Source organism: Polypterus senegalus, chromosome 8 (genome assembly GCF_016835505.1).
Source record: "Polypterus senegalus isolate Bchr_013 chromosome 8, ASM1683550v1, whole genome shotgun sequence".
Lineage (NCBI taxonomy): Eukaryota > Metazoa > Chordata > Cladistia > Polypteriformes > Polypteridae > Polypterus > Polypterus senegalus.
This window is the reverse complement of record NC_053161.1, coordinates 57,734,132-57,751,418: the sequence shown is the minus strand read 5'-3', so window position 1 is coordinate 57,751,418 and position 17,287 is coordinate 57,734,132. Positions and strand designations below refer to the sequence as shown.

The window sequence follows — 17,287 nt, the reverse complement described above, 5'->3', positions numbered from 1 at the left end:
CTTCTCAAGCTTTTAATCTAGTGTTCCGCACACCCATGAGTCACTTACCATAGTTTGTTCCTCCTGAATCTGGTGACACAGCTACAAACATAAGAGACAGTTTCATAATTATTGCACTTGACACTATTAACATAGTTCATGATATTCTATAAGCCTGTGTTTATTCTTAAAAATAAATTGTAGCATTTATAATAATTGAAATGGGGTTGGTGTGTCTTATTATTGTATACTGAAATTCCTAACTTCTACTTTTGCTAATACTAGTTTAAAAAAATAAGTCTTATGTATTTTATTAAGAACATATTAAACAAATATTGTTGGCTGCATCTGCTGAGTCAAATTATGAATATAAAATTAAATAAGTACATCATTTTAATTATTACATGAAAATAATTAAATCTGTAGTATATTGGTTTCTGTTTTCCAAAACAAACATTGTGGCACTTACCAGGAGAAGTGACAGCTGTATCTGCAATTAAAATATAAGTGGGAATGTTATATGGAATAAGCCATTTTAATTACTGAATAAAACTGATCAAATCTTGTCCTGTTTGATTTTTAATTAAACATTTCTGATATGATTTTCATTAAATTAAGAAAGTATGATACAGTAATCTGTTTTATGGATGAGCCATCTCTTTCAGTGAATAATTTACATGACAGAAGGTTTTATTGGATATCAGAGTTAATATAATAGGGAGAAGTAAACAACTGGACTTCTCCTAACTTACACAAGTAGGGAATAATGTCTCTGTGATCATATATTATTTAATTTGTTCACTTTTCCATTCTGTAGTTCTTTCTCATTAGATTTTATTATTTTGGTTTTGAGAAATTACAATTGATAACTTGTTAAACTAGGCAGCATGGAGTGGAATGAAATAGCAGTGGAGACTTAGAGATCTAGGGACCTAAGTGCAGACCCTGACCCTGTCTGTGTGCAGTTTGCCTGTTCTCCCTCATTGTGCATGATTTGCATTATATTAATGATACTCCTGTCCTCCCAAATCCCAAAGGTTACATACACACACACACACACACACCAATTAGTCTCTTACCAACTCCTGAATCAGCCACACACAATGCAGTTGACCATATAAACAAGGAAATAGTTTTCAATATTCTAGAAGGCTGTGTGTCATCCTTAAAAAACTAATTGTAGTAATCATCTATCCATCCATCCATTATCCAACCCACAGGGTCACGGGGGTCTGCTGGAGCCAATCCCAGCCAACACAGGGTACAAGGCAGGAAACAAACCCTGGGCAGGGCGCCATTCCACCGCAGGACGCACACAAACACACACACACCAAGCACACACCTGGGACAATTTAGGATCGTCATTTAAGTAAAATAGGGTTGGTTCTTATTAGTGTACATTGATATTCTTAATTTTTACTTTTGCTACTCATGACTTCATACTAGTTTAAAAAATGACCCTTGTGTACTTTCTAAAAAACACATTAAACAAATATTGTTAGTAATTGCATCTGCAGATACAGTTTATGCATCCACCATCCATTCCACTATATCCTAACTACTGGGTCACAGGAGTCTGCTGGAGCCAATCCTAGCCAACACAGGGTACAAGGCAGGAAACAAACCCCGGGCAGGGCGTACACACACACACACACACACACACACACGGGCCAATTTAGAATCGCCAATGCATCTAACCTGCATATCTTTGGACTGTGGGAGGAAACCTATGCAGACACAGGGAGAACATGCAAAGTCCTCACAGGGAGGACCCGGGAAGTGAACCCAGGTCCCCTTAATGCGAGGCAACAGCGCTACCACTGCACCATCATGCCACCCTTAATTATACTGTACATTTTATATTAAATAATTCAAAGTACAAAATTTGAACTATTGAATAAAACTAACCAAATCTACATTATGTTGTTTTGGTTTTTTTACAAAATAAACATTGTGACACTTACCTGGGGTGGAGGCAGTTACATCTGCAATTAAAATATAAGTGTATATGTTATATTGAATAAGCCATAGGAAAACATTTTAAATTATGAAAGAAAACTGAGCACATCTCTCATTGGCAGTTGCTATTTTCCATCTAAGTGCTATTTGATTTTAATATAACATTTGTGATATGACTGTTAATAAATTAACAAAATACAATAAAGTGATCTGTTGTTTGGATTAGCCAGCTCTTTAAGTGAATACATAACCAAAGCTTTTACATGATATTAAACTTAATTTAATCGAGAAAAGTAAACAACTACACTTCTCCCAATTTAAACAAGTAGAAAATAATGTCTTTGGCAGCATATTTCTTTTGTCCTTTTTTCCATTCTGTAGTTCATTCTCAATAGATTTTATTATTTTGGTTTGTGAAATTACTCTTGGTAACTTATTAAATTAGGCAGCATGAAGTGGAATGGAGTGGCAGTGGAGACATACAGCTTTAGGGTCCTGAGTGCAGACTCCGGTCCTGTCTGTGTGCAGTTTGCATGCTCTCCCTATATGTGTTATTACAGTGCCTTCAGAAAGTACCAGTTTTTTCATGTTTTGCTCTTTACACCTCCAGTTTTTAATGTAATGAAAACAGATGTTCTTCAAATTAATGTATAAACAATCCACAATCACCAAAAACATAATAATAAATAATGTCACAAATTTGTTGCAGAGGAAGCCAACACATACAGTAGCAATCTCTCTTTAATCCCTCCCTGCACCAACAATTAACTCTATGGCTAGAGAAAGTAAAAAGTAACCAGAAATTTTAAAAAATATCTAATTACTGAATCTCATTAAATAAATTACAACTATGAAAGACAATCCCTTAACAATTTTTTTCCTGTAGAGTTCAAGTAATGAACTTCTCTATAAAGACATTTCCTCCTTTGTCAGTGTGAGATGTAAGATGCATCTACACGAACATTTCTTAGGAGTCTAAGTTATCCTGTTTTATTCCAAAGTTATGCTTGTTAGGGTGATTATGCTAATCCTTCTAGTGTGAAAGTGGGTGTCTGCATAAGTATGCTTTATAATGGACACCAATTATCAGGGGCAACACCTGAGGGATGTATGCCCAATGTTTGTGCTAGATATCTTGAAGAAGCAATGTGCAACTACATAAAAAGGGAGAAATAGTGGCCTAGGCATGATTTCAACTCAGAATGTTAAGGGGTCAAGAAACACATCTCACATCTGACCCTCATCTAATAGAGAGTGTGGTCAGAGAGTGTTGGATGGTCGTAGAAACATAAGAGGAAATGGTCCCAACTCAGAACAAGTAGAATTAAGTTCATTTGAACCTATAAAATAGGAGTGGCATGTATCTAGTCATAAGCCTTAAAACAAGGATGGTCGAGGCATATAGTGTAGTACTGGACTAGAAAGATTGGGCCTACATTGTCTCTTTAAAATTGTTTTTTCTTTATTAATGCATGGAAACCCCAATCTTTAAGAAGGAGTACTAATCTGGTTTCCCTAATGAAAATTCAGGGCTGTTTGACTCAAGGCAAAATTTCTGAACCTAACTGGAACTGGCCCTGTGATGCTGTTTAAAGTCACCTTGTGATCAAGAGTTTGGTTAGTGTGGAATTGGAAGCTGAATTGATATAAACAGAACTGTTGGAAGGAACTGGAGATGATAGTGTTATGAGGGGTATGAAGAGAAATAATTGCTTTTGGATTGAAGTAGAGGGCAAGTGTTTCAAAACTTAGAGAAGCAGGCTGGGAGCCACAGTGGGGTTGTTATTTTGTAATTATTTTATTGTTTGTTTTTATCCTTTTTTATATTCTGAACTATTTGACATTGGTCTCGCTTAGAAAATCACTTTGAGGGCAACACTTCTGAGATTATAAGAGATCTGTGCATATACATCCCAACTGCACTATGTAGTATTTACAATGGCTGCATATTTCTGTGGTCCATTATGTCTAAGAGCATAGACGGACAGTTCAATAACCATACTTGGTTAAAATGCCAGAAACCTGACATGTCATATGTTAAGAGTACTTGATTTATTCACTCTTTACCAGAAAAGGCTTTGTTGGAATATAAATGTCACAGTCACGGCTATCCCAGCTAACATTTTCTAGATTCCCAGGGGAACATGCACATGTTTTATAAATAAGTGTACCAGTACAGTACATGTGAATCAATGACACAATATTATGCCGTTTTGAATTAATTGCTTGCAAATATCCACAAGTTAGTTTTGAAATGTCTCTATTTTTAATTATGCTGTGTTTTCTGTAAGCAATAACTGAAAAAAATTATAGAAGAAACATCACAAAAATTAGGTGAACTAATTATTATTGTCTACCAATGTCTCTTCTGCTCATTTTTTAAAAATGGAAGAATGTTTTTGCCCTTTTGAACCTGTTTCATTACTGAGCTGACTTTATAATGAACTAGGAAGAAATAAGGCATAGTTCAAGCTGAACAATTTGGTACAGATAATGCCTAACACTGTCTGTATTGGAAAGAAATGCCCTCTACTTCAAAATAATGGTAGAGGCCATCACTTCTCTCTCTGTTAGCTGTTAACGTTGAAAGTCACGCATTGTACTTTACATTTAGTAACTAAAATTCTGAGAACATGTGGCCAGACTGCATGCCTTCTTGATTTATTCTATTTTTTAATTTTAGAAGATTTATGACGTTAAAGGTTATTTGTTTGCTTTTCTTTAACCAACTACATGGATTCTTTCAACAGTAATAGCTTTAGTTATGCATTTATTTCTTAATTATTTATTTATATACTATTCTGTACTGAATTACCCCCCATTCCTCGGCTTTAAATTTTATAGATTGAAATTAGGCTCGGTGTAGTGTGTACTTAATATAACTAATATCCATCCATCCATCCATTTTCTAACCCGCTGAATCCGAATACAGGGTCACGGGGGTCTGCTGGAGCCAATCCCAGCGAACACAGGGCACAAGGCAGGAACCAATCCTGGGCAGGGTGCCAACCCACCGCAGGACATATAACTAATATGTCACACTGATTTATGTTTAAAATGGCTTAGCAGACACATACATTTTTTTTTATATATCGGTATATTTTGTGACTCCATCAGAAGCAAGCTTAAACAGTCTCTCCCACATTTAAACTACTACTGGATGCTTTTAAAATAATACATAGGAATTCAGAGTAATTCACTGTTTAGGTAAGTTTGAAAAAAAATCTACGTTTTTACATTGCAAATTTCAAAAACAGTTGCAGCTAAATATAACTCAATATGGGAGCCTCCAATGCAATTTAGAGGTATGGGCATAGAGCACAGAAGGCGATGTTGTTAGTCCACGGTTACTGAAGGATAAAGCATCATCATGGAGCAAACTCTGAGTCTAGGCCCTCCATATTCTAGCAGGATATAACTTAATGATTTGCCATTGACTGTTTAGAACAAAGAAATCCCCAAAAAAGGTGTCTGTATAAGACATAGCACCACAATGAATGGAATGAGTGACATTAAATAAAAACATCCTGAAGTGTAGTAAATGACTTCTGTGCAAATTATACGGAAACATTTGTGGAGATTCTCTTTAAGGGATTTAGGCAAACTGGAACTGAAGAAGTGTAGCCTGAATAAAGTTATCTTCTTTACCAGGAATGGGACACACAAAGCTGCACAGCTAAGGTTTAGGTTTACATAGCAGGAGACCTACATTTTGATGGCCCTGAAACTAATCATTTGAGGGGCTTCTTTCCACAAGGTGTGCTTAACCACTTTACTTCTTTAATAGGGTTGTTTTATGACAGATCACCATAAATATTAAAAAAAATGAAATTCTACATCTCAGATTTTGATTAAAAATGCTGTACTGATCTACACTCTACTGTTATTATTTTTATAACCCTTTCTCATACAGTAGATACCCAATGTTTTAAACAATAAAGACTAAAGTCACGTCTGGGGCCCATGTGGGATTAAGAGCCCTGAAGCTTAAGCTTCATTAGTTTTATAGTGGATCTGCCACCTGGTTTTACATTACACAAGCTGATTTACAGTATGTACTGAATGAAAAACAGCTTGATGCTTTGAAATCATTCTTAGATGTTTGCAGTAAACCTGGCAATTTTCAGCCAGCTTTATATTTTGCCTAGTTTCAAAATTGTAGGGTAAGCTACCACCCTCAAAAACGTAATGATTTGATGTATTGCCAAGTCAATATGCTGATGAAGCGTTTTGAATCAAAGACTGAAACTTTCACATGAAGTGGGTATATAAAAGCTATCTGGACAAACATTTTCAAATCATAAAACCAAACACTGGAAATGTTCAAGTGGAACAAATAATCTGTCATTATATTGTAAGTGGTATTTGGCACTGGTCTGTTATTACTAGAACCATGCAACTCCTGTTCTTAAGCCTCTAAATTGGCTGTCAGTTAAGTTCAGAGCAAATTTCACAGTCTTCTTTCTCATAGAAACCTTTAAACATCTTTAATGCTTATAGGGTCTCCACTGTGGAATGATCTACAAGTGAGGCTGCAGGACACCCCATGGGTGTGAATATTTGAGCTCGTGGCCAGACTGGTCATATGTAAACACTTCTGCTAACTTGTTTAAGTAACAGTACGGAAGTTGTCAAAAACATTTCTTGTTGTTATAAAATAAAATAAGACATCAAAATGATTGAAAAAAGTTGGCACCATGATAGATTGCACTAAACGCCAGAATTTTACAGTTAAACACATGCCATACTATAGTGTAAGGTGTGCAGGAGGTTGAAGGTGGGCAGTTCATCTGAGTCAGCCAGACTTTGATTCCAAGAGACTGTGAACCACCATAGTCATTTATTTTGTCCAAGGAGCATTAAGAACTTTACTTTCTTCATCTTCCCTGTTGCCAAATGTTAGCTTGATGTCTCTTACAGTATAATTTTCAATTTTGTGTAGTTTAATAGACTACCTTTATTGGGAGTAGTTGAACCCAAGTATATAATTTTGAATGCTCATATACTTTTAATTGAAGTAGGCATATATTGTTATCATATGTGTAAATGTTAGTTTTGTACTTTTCTGTTAGCATTTCATATCTATAAATCTATGATAGAACAAGCAAACAGTAAGCATACCTTCTGCTTTCCCCCAAAGTTGGCTCACTTCCTGCATACTGCACCTCATGTTGAAACAACAACCCTAAAGCCAACAGTCTATGTCTACGGAAAAACAAACCAACCATTCTGATTGACCCAGGCTGACCATAGAAAAACAGGTTTTTATTAGCGTTTTTCCTAATTTATCTGAAGCACAAATGTGTAATAAAAACCTCACCTGAAACTGGATTCATGTGTTCAATAGACGTAATTGGAATTTCTGTGTCAGAGACTTGATAACACAACATTGATTATTAACTTCAATTTAGCTTCTGGAGATTGAAAAGTTGGTTGACTTTTATTATCCCAGTGGGCTTTCGTGTTTATGTAGCCATGAGAGAACATTGACAATATAAAAGGCAGGGTGAGAAGCACTTCCTGATGCTTTTTAATTGAAGAGCAACATATTCTCTGCAGTTATGCCAAACTGATAGCCCCAAGCTTTGCCCCTCTTTGTTGGAAAAAGAATACCAGGCTTCAGTACTTGGAAAGAGAGGGCTACCTTTAAGAGGCTGCTTAGGTACTACATTATCCACTAGATTTTATCTGGAGTAAAAGAGAGTAAATTATTTGACTCAAATAGTCATTTGTGTTCATTTTGTTATGCTTTAAATTGAAAACTTGTATATCACATGTAATAATAATTGAAAATCTAATATGTAGTACTTTTCTAGTTATTAATATAGGTAACTAAAAAAATAAGAAAAGCATGTTAGCCATGAGATGATAATGATCTTGATATTAATTTTCAGCAAATAAATGTTTTTTGATTTAAAGTTGGCAATAAAAGCTTTTAGAAAAACCTTTTTATAAAAAGGTTTTATAAAAATTTAACTGATACAAAACTTACCACCACTGTAATCACCAGAGTTGTCATCAGTAGTGTGGGAGTTGATTTCTAGTATAAAATATATAGCAAAGTTAATATGTTCAATATCACAAACGGTATCACAATATTAAGTGTCTTCAACCAATACTACAATAAGCTGTTCTACTCTATGAAATACACATCATAAGATCTCACATTCACCCACACTGTTGCCAAATCCACATATTTTAGGACAAAGACGTTAAAATCACAGAAGCCATCTCTGGTGGAGAGCTAAAACAGACCAAGCAGAGCTACAGGGATGAAGCTGAAAAGGCAACGCTGGCCTTCTGCTTCAGATGACATGAACAAGAGTTTGTAGCATTATAGCACTCACTGTTGAATCTAATGAGAAATATTCAGTCCAGTGGAGTTTAAGTTATTTCTGCTTTCCTTCATTAGTTTGTATCTGCAGTTTTTAAAGAGACAGACTAGCAGCTATTCCGTTACAAATAATCTAGGAATTATAGTCTGTTAGTCTCAAACCAAAGTCATTGCAGTAGCATAATAAACGTACATACAAGTCACTGAAGTACTGTATTTACTTAAATATTAAAGAAGCAATGAAAACATTTCATAGACTGATCCACTCAAAACTCATGATTTCTACTGACTTGCACATCAGTTGTTAGGCAAAGAGAAGCAGAATCTGAGATTAAATTGTGAAAGGTAAAGAAAAGTACTGAGTGCACGTTTAGGAAACGTGCCATTTTTTAAATTTCTGCAAATTCATTTTTTTTCCTTGTATATTAACAATTATTTAAGGATGTTTTAATTTTTTTTACCTGTGATCAGAAATACTCCAAGCAGGATGAGTGCCACTAAGTGCCTCATGATGCTGGGCCTTCAGAAGCACAAAAGAGTACAGGGAGATCAGCAGGTGATCTCCCTAAGTGTGGATGAGCACACAAATGTGAATCGCAAGTGAAATCATAATATTAACATATAGCTGGTCATGGAAGCAAATTGTATTGTAGTAGCCAGCATATTACCCTGAAGATAAGAGGGGCTGCATGGGTGACTGACAGTGAAATGTCACACAGGTACACAAATCTCTAAATTCCATATACCTGTGGAACATTTCCAGTACACGTGACGAGCCAGTGAACGTTCAAGAAGGCAGACAGAAAATCCCAGGGCATTGGATAAATAGAGCCCAGCAGAAGTTAAGGGGAATCACTGAAAGAGACATTGCACAGCATAATAAAAGACAATCAGCAGCACTGGAAGAGTGAATGCAACTTCAGAAACAGTGCAAGTATAGCTGTGGCTAGTTTCAGTAACAGTTAACAAGGTGTTTCCTGTGGCCATAACAGCAGGAGGGTGAATCATCTGAAAGTTTGGCTAAAGATAATTCATTGTTAAATAAACATGCCTGATACTGTGTCTTCCTCACATGCATTGTATGTATCTTAGACTTTCCATCTTGATGCTTGTCATAGTATTACTCTTGGTGTTGTTGTGAAGTGGCAACAATGATGTGGTGCATAGTGCAACATCCAACTTTATTATGTTTTCCTTCTTCTTCTACTACTTTCAATACACTTGCTCCACCAGATTTGCAAATTTGATATTCGTGGTTTCAGTTATTCTTGAGTTGACAGTGAAATCTTAACTGGGAATATTTATGTTTGTTAAAAGATTGCAGGAACTCATACCCAAAAAAATATTATAGTATTTGTGCAAGCGCACTACCTTTCATACTATATTGTTGATATTTTTAGTTAAAAAAAAAACAATGGGATCTATACCAGCTACCTTTCAGTTTAACTGCACCCTTAGTTGCTGAGCAGATCCAGGCATCTCCTTCCAGATGGTTTGCACTAGCCACTCTTACATTCTCACTATCTCACTCTCACTCTGTCTTTCATTTCTACTGAAAATCGTGTAGAGCTCAGGCTATCCTTTTTGGCTCTCACCATTTTCGCGTACTCACTCATTTATCAGTTTGCTTTCTCTCAAATTCTTTTTCTCTTTCTTACCTACCCCTCTCATTTTTATCCGGACAGCCATTCCTACCATGTCACTTAACAGCAATCAACCCTTAAAGGTAAATGCATGTTCATGCTGGTTAACAAGTGGGGTAAGAAAAAAAATTGTAAAAGCAATTAATACATCAAACAACAAGAATATTCTGCTGGAACACACCCCACTACAGTAAGGGGAAGTAAAAATATTACGTGCAAAGTTTCACATTCAAAGGGGTCTTTTGCTCCTAACCCTCATGAATGTGAAGGGTTTTCATTTGTATTATTATCAGTAGTAATAGAAGTAATAGTATTACTATTATTTATTTATTATTATATTATTTATGGTGCAGCCTTAGCATTAGTATCAGAAAATAATAAATGTCATCATGAGTGCCAGTTTGAGACTCGGGGTGCCATAAAATCCTGATATCATTTATTCTTAAATGTGGCCTCCTGTCATTGCTGGGACTGTGAGTAGGATGCTTTGTAACTTCTCATGTTCTACTCTGAATTAAAAATTCTTAGCCTAGTCAGACTTGTAGTGCAAATACTAGAAGTAATTCCAAGAAGCTTGATGCAGGCTGACCATAGAAAAACAGGTTTTTATTAGCGTTTTTCCTAATTTATCTGAAGCACAAATGTGTAATAAAAACCTCACCTGAAACTGGATTCATGTGTTCAATAGACGTAATTGGAATTTCTGTGTCAGAGACTTGATAACACAACATTGATTATTAACTTCAATTTAGCTTCTGGAGATTGAAAAGTAGGTTGACTTTTATTATCCCAGTGGGCTTTCGTGTTTATGTAGCCATGAGAGAACATTGACAATATAAAAGGCAGGGTGAGAAGCACTTCCTGATGCTTTTTAATTGAAGAGCAACATATTCTCTGCAGTTATGCCAAACTGATAGCTCCAAGCTTTGCCCCTCTTTGTTGGAAAAAGAATACCAGGCTTCAGTACTTGGAAAGAGAGGGCTACCTTTAAGAGGCTGCTTAGGTACTACATTATCCACTAGATTTTATCTGGAGTAAAAGAGAGTAAATTATTTGACTCAGTCATTTGTGTTCATTTTGTTATGCTTTAAATGGAAAACTTGTATATCACATGTAATAATAATTGAAAATCTAATATGTAGTACTTTTCTAGTTATCAATATAGGTAACTAAAAAAATAAGAATAGCATGTTAGCCATGAGATGATAATGATCTTGATATTAATTTTCAGCAAATAAATGTTTTTTGATTTAAAGTTGGCAATAAAAGCTTTTAGAAAAAACTTTTTATAAAAAGGTTTTATAAAAGTTAAACTGATACAAAACTTACCACCACTGTAATCATTAGAGTTGTCATCAGTAGTGTGGGAGTTGATTTCTAGTATAAAATATATAGCAAAGTTAATATGTTCAATATCACAAACGGTATCACAATATTAAGTGTCTTCAACCAATACTACAATAAGCTGTTCTACTCTATGAAATACACATCATAAGATCTCACATTCACCCACACTGTTGCCAAATCCACATATTTTAGGACAAAGACGTTAAAATCACAGAAGCCATCTCTGGTGGAGAGCTAAAACAGACCAAGCAGAGCTACAGGGATGAAGCTGAAAAGGCAACGCTGGCCTTCTGCTTCAGATGACATGAACAAGAGTTTGTAGCATTATAGCACTCACTGTTGAATCTAATGAGAAATATTCAGTCCAGTGGAGTTTAAGTTATTTCTGCTTTCCTTCATTAGTTTGTATCTGCAGTTTTTAAAAGAGACAGACTAGCAGCTATTCCGTTACAAATAATCTGGGAATTATAGTCTGTTAGTCTCAAACCAAAGTCATTGCAGTAGCATAATAAACGTACATACAAGTCACTGAAGTACTGTATTTACTTAAATATTAAAGAAGCAAAGAAAACATTTCATAGACTGATCCACTCAAAACTCATGATTTCTACTGACTTGCACATCAGTTGTTAGGCAAAGAGAAGCAGAATCTGAGATTAAATTGTGAAAGGTAAAGAAAAGTACTGAGTGCACGTTTAGGAAACGTGCCATTTTTTAAATTTCTGCAAATTCATTTTTTTTTCCTTGTATATTAACAATTATTTAAGGATGTTTTAATTTTTTTTACCTGTGATCAGAAATACTCCAAGCAGGATGAGTGCCACTAAGTGCCTCATGATGCTGGGCCTTCAGAAGCACAAAAGAGTACAGGGAGATCAGCAGGTGATCTCCCTAAGTGTGGATGAGCACACAAATGTGAATCGCAAGTGAAATCATAATATTAACATATAGCTGGTCATGGAAGCAAATTGTATTGTAGTAGCCAGCATATTACCCTGAAGATAAGAGGGGCTGCATGGGTGACTGACAGTGAAATGTCACACAGGTACACAAATCTCTAAATTCCATATACTTGTGGAACATTTCCAGTACACGTGACGAGCCAGTGAACGTTCAAGAAGGCAGACAGAAAATCCCAGGGCATTGGATAAATAGAGCCCAGCAGAAGTTAAGGGGAATCACTGAAAGAGACATTGCACAGCATAATAAAAGACAATCAACAGCACTGGAAGAGTGAATGCAACTTCAGAAACAGTGCAAGTATAGCTGTGGCTGTGGCAGCAGGAGGGTGAATCATCTGAATGTTTGGCTAAGAAAATTCATTGTTAAATAAACATGCCTGATACTGTGTCTTCCTCACATGCATTGTACGTGTCTTAGACTTTCCATCTTGATGCTTGTCATAGTATTACTCTTGGTGTTGTTGTGAAGTGGCAACAATGATGTGGTGCATTTCTCACTCTCTCTCTGTCTTTCATCTCTACTGAAAATCGTGTAGAGCTCAGGCTATCCTTTTTGGCTCTCACCATTTTCGCGTACTCACTCATTTATCAGTTTGCTTTCTCTCTTTCTTACCTACCCCTCTCATTTTTATCCAGACAGCCATTCCTACCATGTCACTTAACAGCAATCAACCCTTAAAGGCAAGTGCATGTTCATGCTGGTTAACAAGTGGGGTAAGAAAAAAAAATTGTAAAAGCAATTAATACATCAAACAACAAGAATATTCTGCTGGAACACACTCCACTACAGTAAGGGGAAGTAAAAATATTACGTGCAAAGTTTCACATTCAAAGGGGTCTTTTGCTCCTAACCCTCATGAATGTGAATAGTTTTCATTTGTATTATTATTAGTAGTAATAGAAGTAATAGTATTACTATTATTTATTTATTATTTTATTATTTATGGTGCAGCCTTAGCATTAGTATCAGAAAATAATAAATGTCATCATGAGTGCCAGTTTGAGACTTGGGGTGCCATAAAATCCTGATATCATTCATTCTGAAAGGTGGCCTCCTAGTCATTGCTGGGACTGTGAGTAGGATGCTTTGTAACTTCTCATGTTCTACTCTGAATTAAAAATTCTTAGCCTTGTCAGACTTGTAGTGCAAATACTAGAAGTAATTCCAAGAAGTTTGATAAATACAGCCCAGGTCTTGTTGGACTGCAAGTTTTCATACCAGTGGCCAGCTTTGGCTGTGGATATAACAGATTTTGTTTGTGTTCATGTAAGTGATTTGCTTTACAAGATTCAGAAACCTTAACTGTATTCAGTAGCCAAAGAAATAATTATTCAATGCAAGCAAACAGATTCAAGTTAATTCCATTTCAATTTCGGTGTGCATTATACAATATGTGTCATAATAAAATATTTGATAAACAAAAGTTGAAAATGTAAGAAATATTGCTCTGTTTAGAGACCTAGAACATGATGATGGTGCTCTCAAGAAAATCATCAGTTTTGGAAATGTTGACTGTGGCAAAACAAGAACACAGTTATCTGTGGTGGGTGAAATTTAATGTCAGTAAATGTAAAGTATCACATGTAGGAAGTAAAAATGTTAGGTTTGAATACACAATGGGAGGACTGATAATCGAGAGTACACCTTATGAGAAGGATTTAGGAGTCATAGTGGACTCTATGCTATCAACTTCCAAAAGTGTTTAAAAACCATTAAGAAGGCAAGTAGAATGTTAGGTTATATAGCACGATGTATGGAGTACAAGTCCAAGGAGGTTATGCTCAACCTTTATAATGCACTGGTGAGGCCACATCTGGAGTACTGTGTACAGTTTTGGTCTCCAGGCTACAAAAGGGACATAGCAGCACTAGAAAAGGTCAAGAGAAGAGTGACTAGGCTCATTCCAGGTCTACAGGGGTTGAATTATGAGGAAAGATTAAATGAGCTGAGCCTTTTCAGTTTAAGCAAAAGAAGATTAAGAGGAGATACGATTGAAGTGTTTAAATTTATGAAGGGAATTAGTACAGTGGATCAAAACTGTTATTTTAAAATAAGTTCATCAAGAACACGGGGGCACAGTTGGAAACTTGTTAAGGGTAAATTTCACAAAAACATTAGGAAGTTTTTCTTTACTCAGAGAACAGTAGACACATGGAATAAGCTACCAAGTAGTGTGGTAGACAGTAAGACTTTAGGGGCTTTCAAAACTAGACTTTATGTTAATTTAGAATAATTAGGTGGATAGGACTAGTGAGCTTTGTTGGCCTGAATGGCCTGTTCTCGTCTAGATTGTTCTAATGTTCTAACAAGCCATCAAATTAAATAGTAAATTTCATTAACAGTGAGAAATGCCTTCCAGTTAAGAAATTTCTTGCTGCAAGAAATGATGTCTGTAATGAATTTATTTTGAGAACTCCAGGTTAGCTGGTCATGTTTTGGTTTGTTTTCCTTCTCAATTATTGTTTGGCTGCTGGTTAACGAAAAAAGAAACAATTGAGAGCTGTAAATCATAAAAATAAAGGCAATTAAATTGAAGATACAGAAAACTGTTCTTTTAGAAGCAGGAGCTGATTGTTGACTGAGGAAGTGTCTGTGATGAAAACCAGTAGCCAATGGGACCCTCTAGGAATTGAGGGTGACACCGTTGTATTAGAATGTAATATTAGATATGAGGCAAGAAAGAAAAGAAACACTAGTAAATACCTTGGAATAAATTACACAAAAGAGAAAGTTTGTTGAAAGTAAGTGCAGAAAAACTACAAAAACCAGATTAAGTCTGCCTAAAGGTTTCAGGAGTATAGTGTAACTATAATTGTCTATTAGTTTGTCTTTTTTGTTCATTCCTTAAAAGTTGGAAGAATGTTTTTGCTGTTTTTAAGTTATGTTTCATTACTGAGCTGACTTTATAATGAACAAGTGAAAGATAAGGCATAGTTTAAGCTGAAAATTTTGTTACAGATAATGCCTAACACTGTCTGTACTGGAAAGGAGTCCATCTACACCAGATACTCTGCTTTATATAATGATAGTAGCCATTACGTCTCTCTCTAGTAGCTGTTAACATTGAAAGCCACCCATTGTACATCACATTTAGTAACTAACATTCTGAGAACATGTGGCCAGACTGAATGCCTTCTTTTTTTAATTTATTTGTTCATTTTATAAGATTTATGAAGTTAATGGATATTTTGTTGATTTTCTTTGGCTATTCAATGCTGAATTACCCCATTCCACATCTTTACATTTTATAGATTTAAACTAGGCACCGTTTAGTGTGCTGTTGATGTAACTAATATGTCACAGTGATACATGTTTTAAATAGTTTTACAGGCATATATGTGATTGTTTGATATTTTGGTATATTTTGTGATATACAGTTGATGTTTGAAATTAGGAACAACTAATTCTCAGACTCCATTAGAAGCAAGTTTAAACAGTCTCTCCCACACTTAGATTAAAGTGTCCAAAATCTTTAAACTACTACTGAATGATATTTAAATGATGCATAGGAATTCATAGTAATTCAATGTTTATGTAAGCTTGAAAAAAAAATCTATAATTTTACATTGCAAATTTCAAAAAACAGTAACAGTTAGAAATAGCTCTGGTTTCAATAGTATAGCCTCCAATCCAAATTAGAGGTATTGGCATTGGGCATAGAAGGTGATGTTGTTAGTCCACTGTTATTAAAGGATAAAGCATCATCATGGAGCAAACTCTGAGTCTAGGTCCTCCATATTCTAGTGGGATATAACTTAATGAGTTTTACCATAACACCAGTTAATCAGTTAATGGCAGTTCAGAGGAAATAAAAGTCTAAAAAGTGTCTGTATAAGACACAGCACCACACACAATAAAAAAGCAGCACGAAATAAAATATTCTGAAGTGTGATAAATGACTTCTGTGCAAATATGCAAAATAGTTCATGCAGAATCACATAATGGGATTTAGGCAAACTGGAACTGAAGAAATGCATCCTGAAAAAAGAGTTGTCTTTTCTACCAGGAATGGGACACACAAAGCTGCCCAGCTAAGGTTTAGCTTTACACAGTGGCAGACCAACATTTTCAGGGCACTTTAGCTTGATTGGTTACGGGGCTCTTTTCAATCCAGCAACACGGTGTGGACAACCACTGTTACCTTCATCATTAGGTTTGTTCCACAAGAGACCACCAGTGTATTGAGTTACACTGTATTATTAATATTATTTTTTTAAAACCCCTTGTCATAGAGTAAACACCCAAATGTTTTAAGCAATGGAGACTAATGTAGGTATTTGGCACTGGTCTGTTATTACTAGAACCATGCAACTCCTGTTCTTAAGCCTCCACACTGGCTGTCATTTAAGTTCAGAGCAAACTGCAAAGTTTTCCTTCTCATACAAACCTTTAAAAGGCTTTAATGCTTATAAGGTTCCCACTGTGGAATGATTTGCAAGATAGTCCACGGGATGCCCCATGGGTTTTAGCATTTGTACTCATGGCTAGACTGGTCACATGCAAACAATTTGGTTAACTTTTTTCAATGACAGTACAGAAATTCACAAAACCTCTTCCTCTTGTTATAAAATAAGACATCAGAATGACTGAAAAAAATTGGCATCAAGGGCGATTGGACTAATCACCAGAATGTTACAGTTAAAGACATGCCATACAATAGTGTAAAGAGGGCAGGAAGGTGACGGTGGGCAGCCGATATGAGTCAGCCAGACTTTGATTCCAAGAGACTCTGAAGCCTCCACAGGCATTTATTTTGTCCAAGGAGCACTGAATGCCTTACTTTCTTCATCTTGCCTGTTACCAACTTGATGTCTCTTACAGTATAATTTCAATTTCACATTGTGTGTAATTTACTAGACTGTATTGCACTCTCTGACGTTATTGTTTAGGTAAGGAACAGTGATGAACAAGCAACCCACAGTAAGCATACCTTCTGCTGTCCCCCAAAGTGGACTCTCATCCTGAATCATACTGCACCTCATGTTGACACAACAATCCTAAAGTTAACAGCCTATGTCTACGGAAAAACAAACCAACCCTTCTGACCGTTCTGGACTGACCA

The 17,287-nt window shown here is 35.7% G+C and overlaps 1 protein-coding gene across 1 annotated transcript in view; it reads right to left on the bottom strand.

Moving 5' to 3' along the window:
• LOC120534550 (mucin-19-like) overlaps window positions 1–17,287 on the bottom strand; it is a 131,339-nt gene that overhangs the window by 97,969 nt on the left and 16,083 nt on the right. Inside the window, exons 4-8 of the mRNA XM_039762145.1 lie at window positions 11,245–11,292; window positions 7,931–7,978; window positions 1,944–1,964; window positions 449–469; window positions 49–81 (exon numbers count right to left, since the gene is read on the bottom strand). Coding sequence (XP_039618079.1) covers window positions 49–81; window positions 449–469; window positions 1,944–1,964; window positions 7,931–7,978; window positions 11,245–11,292 — 171 coding nt within the window. The remainder of the gene's footprint in view (window positions 1–48; window positions 82–448; window positions 470–1,943; window positions 1,965–7,930; window positions 7,979–11,244; window positions 11,293–17,287) is intronic.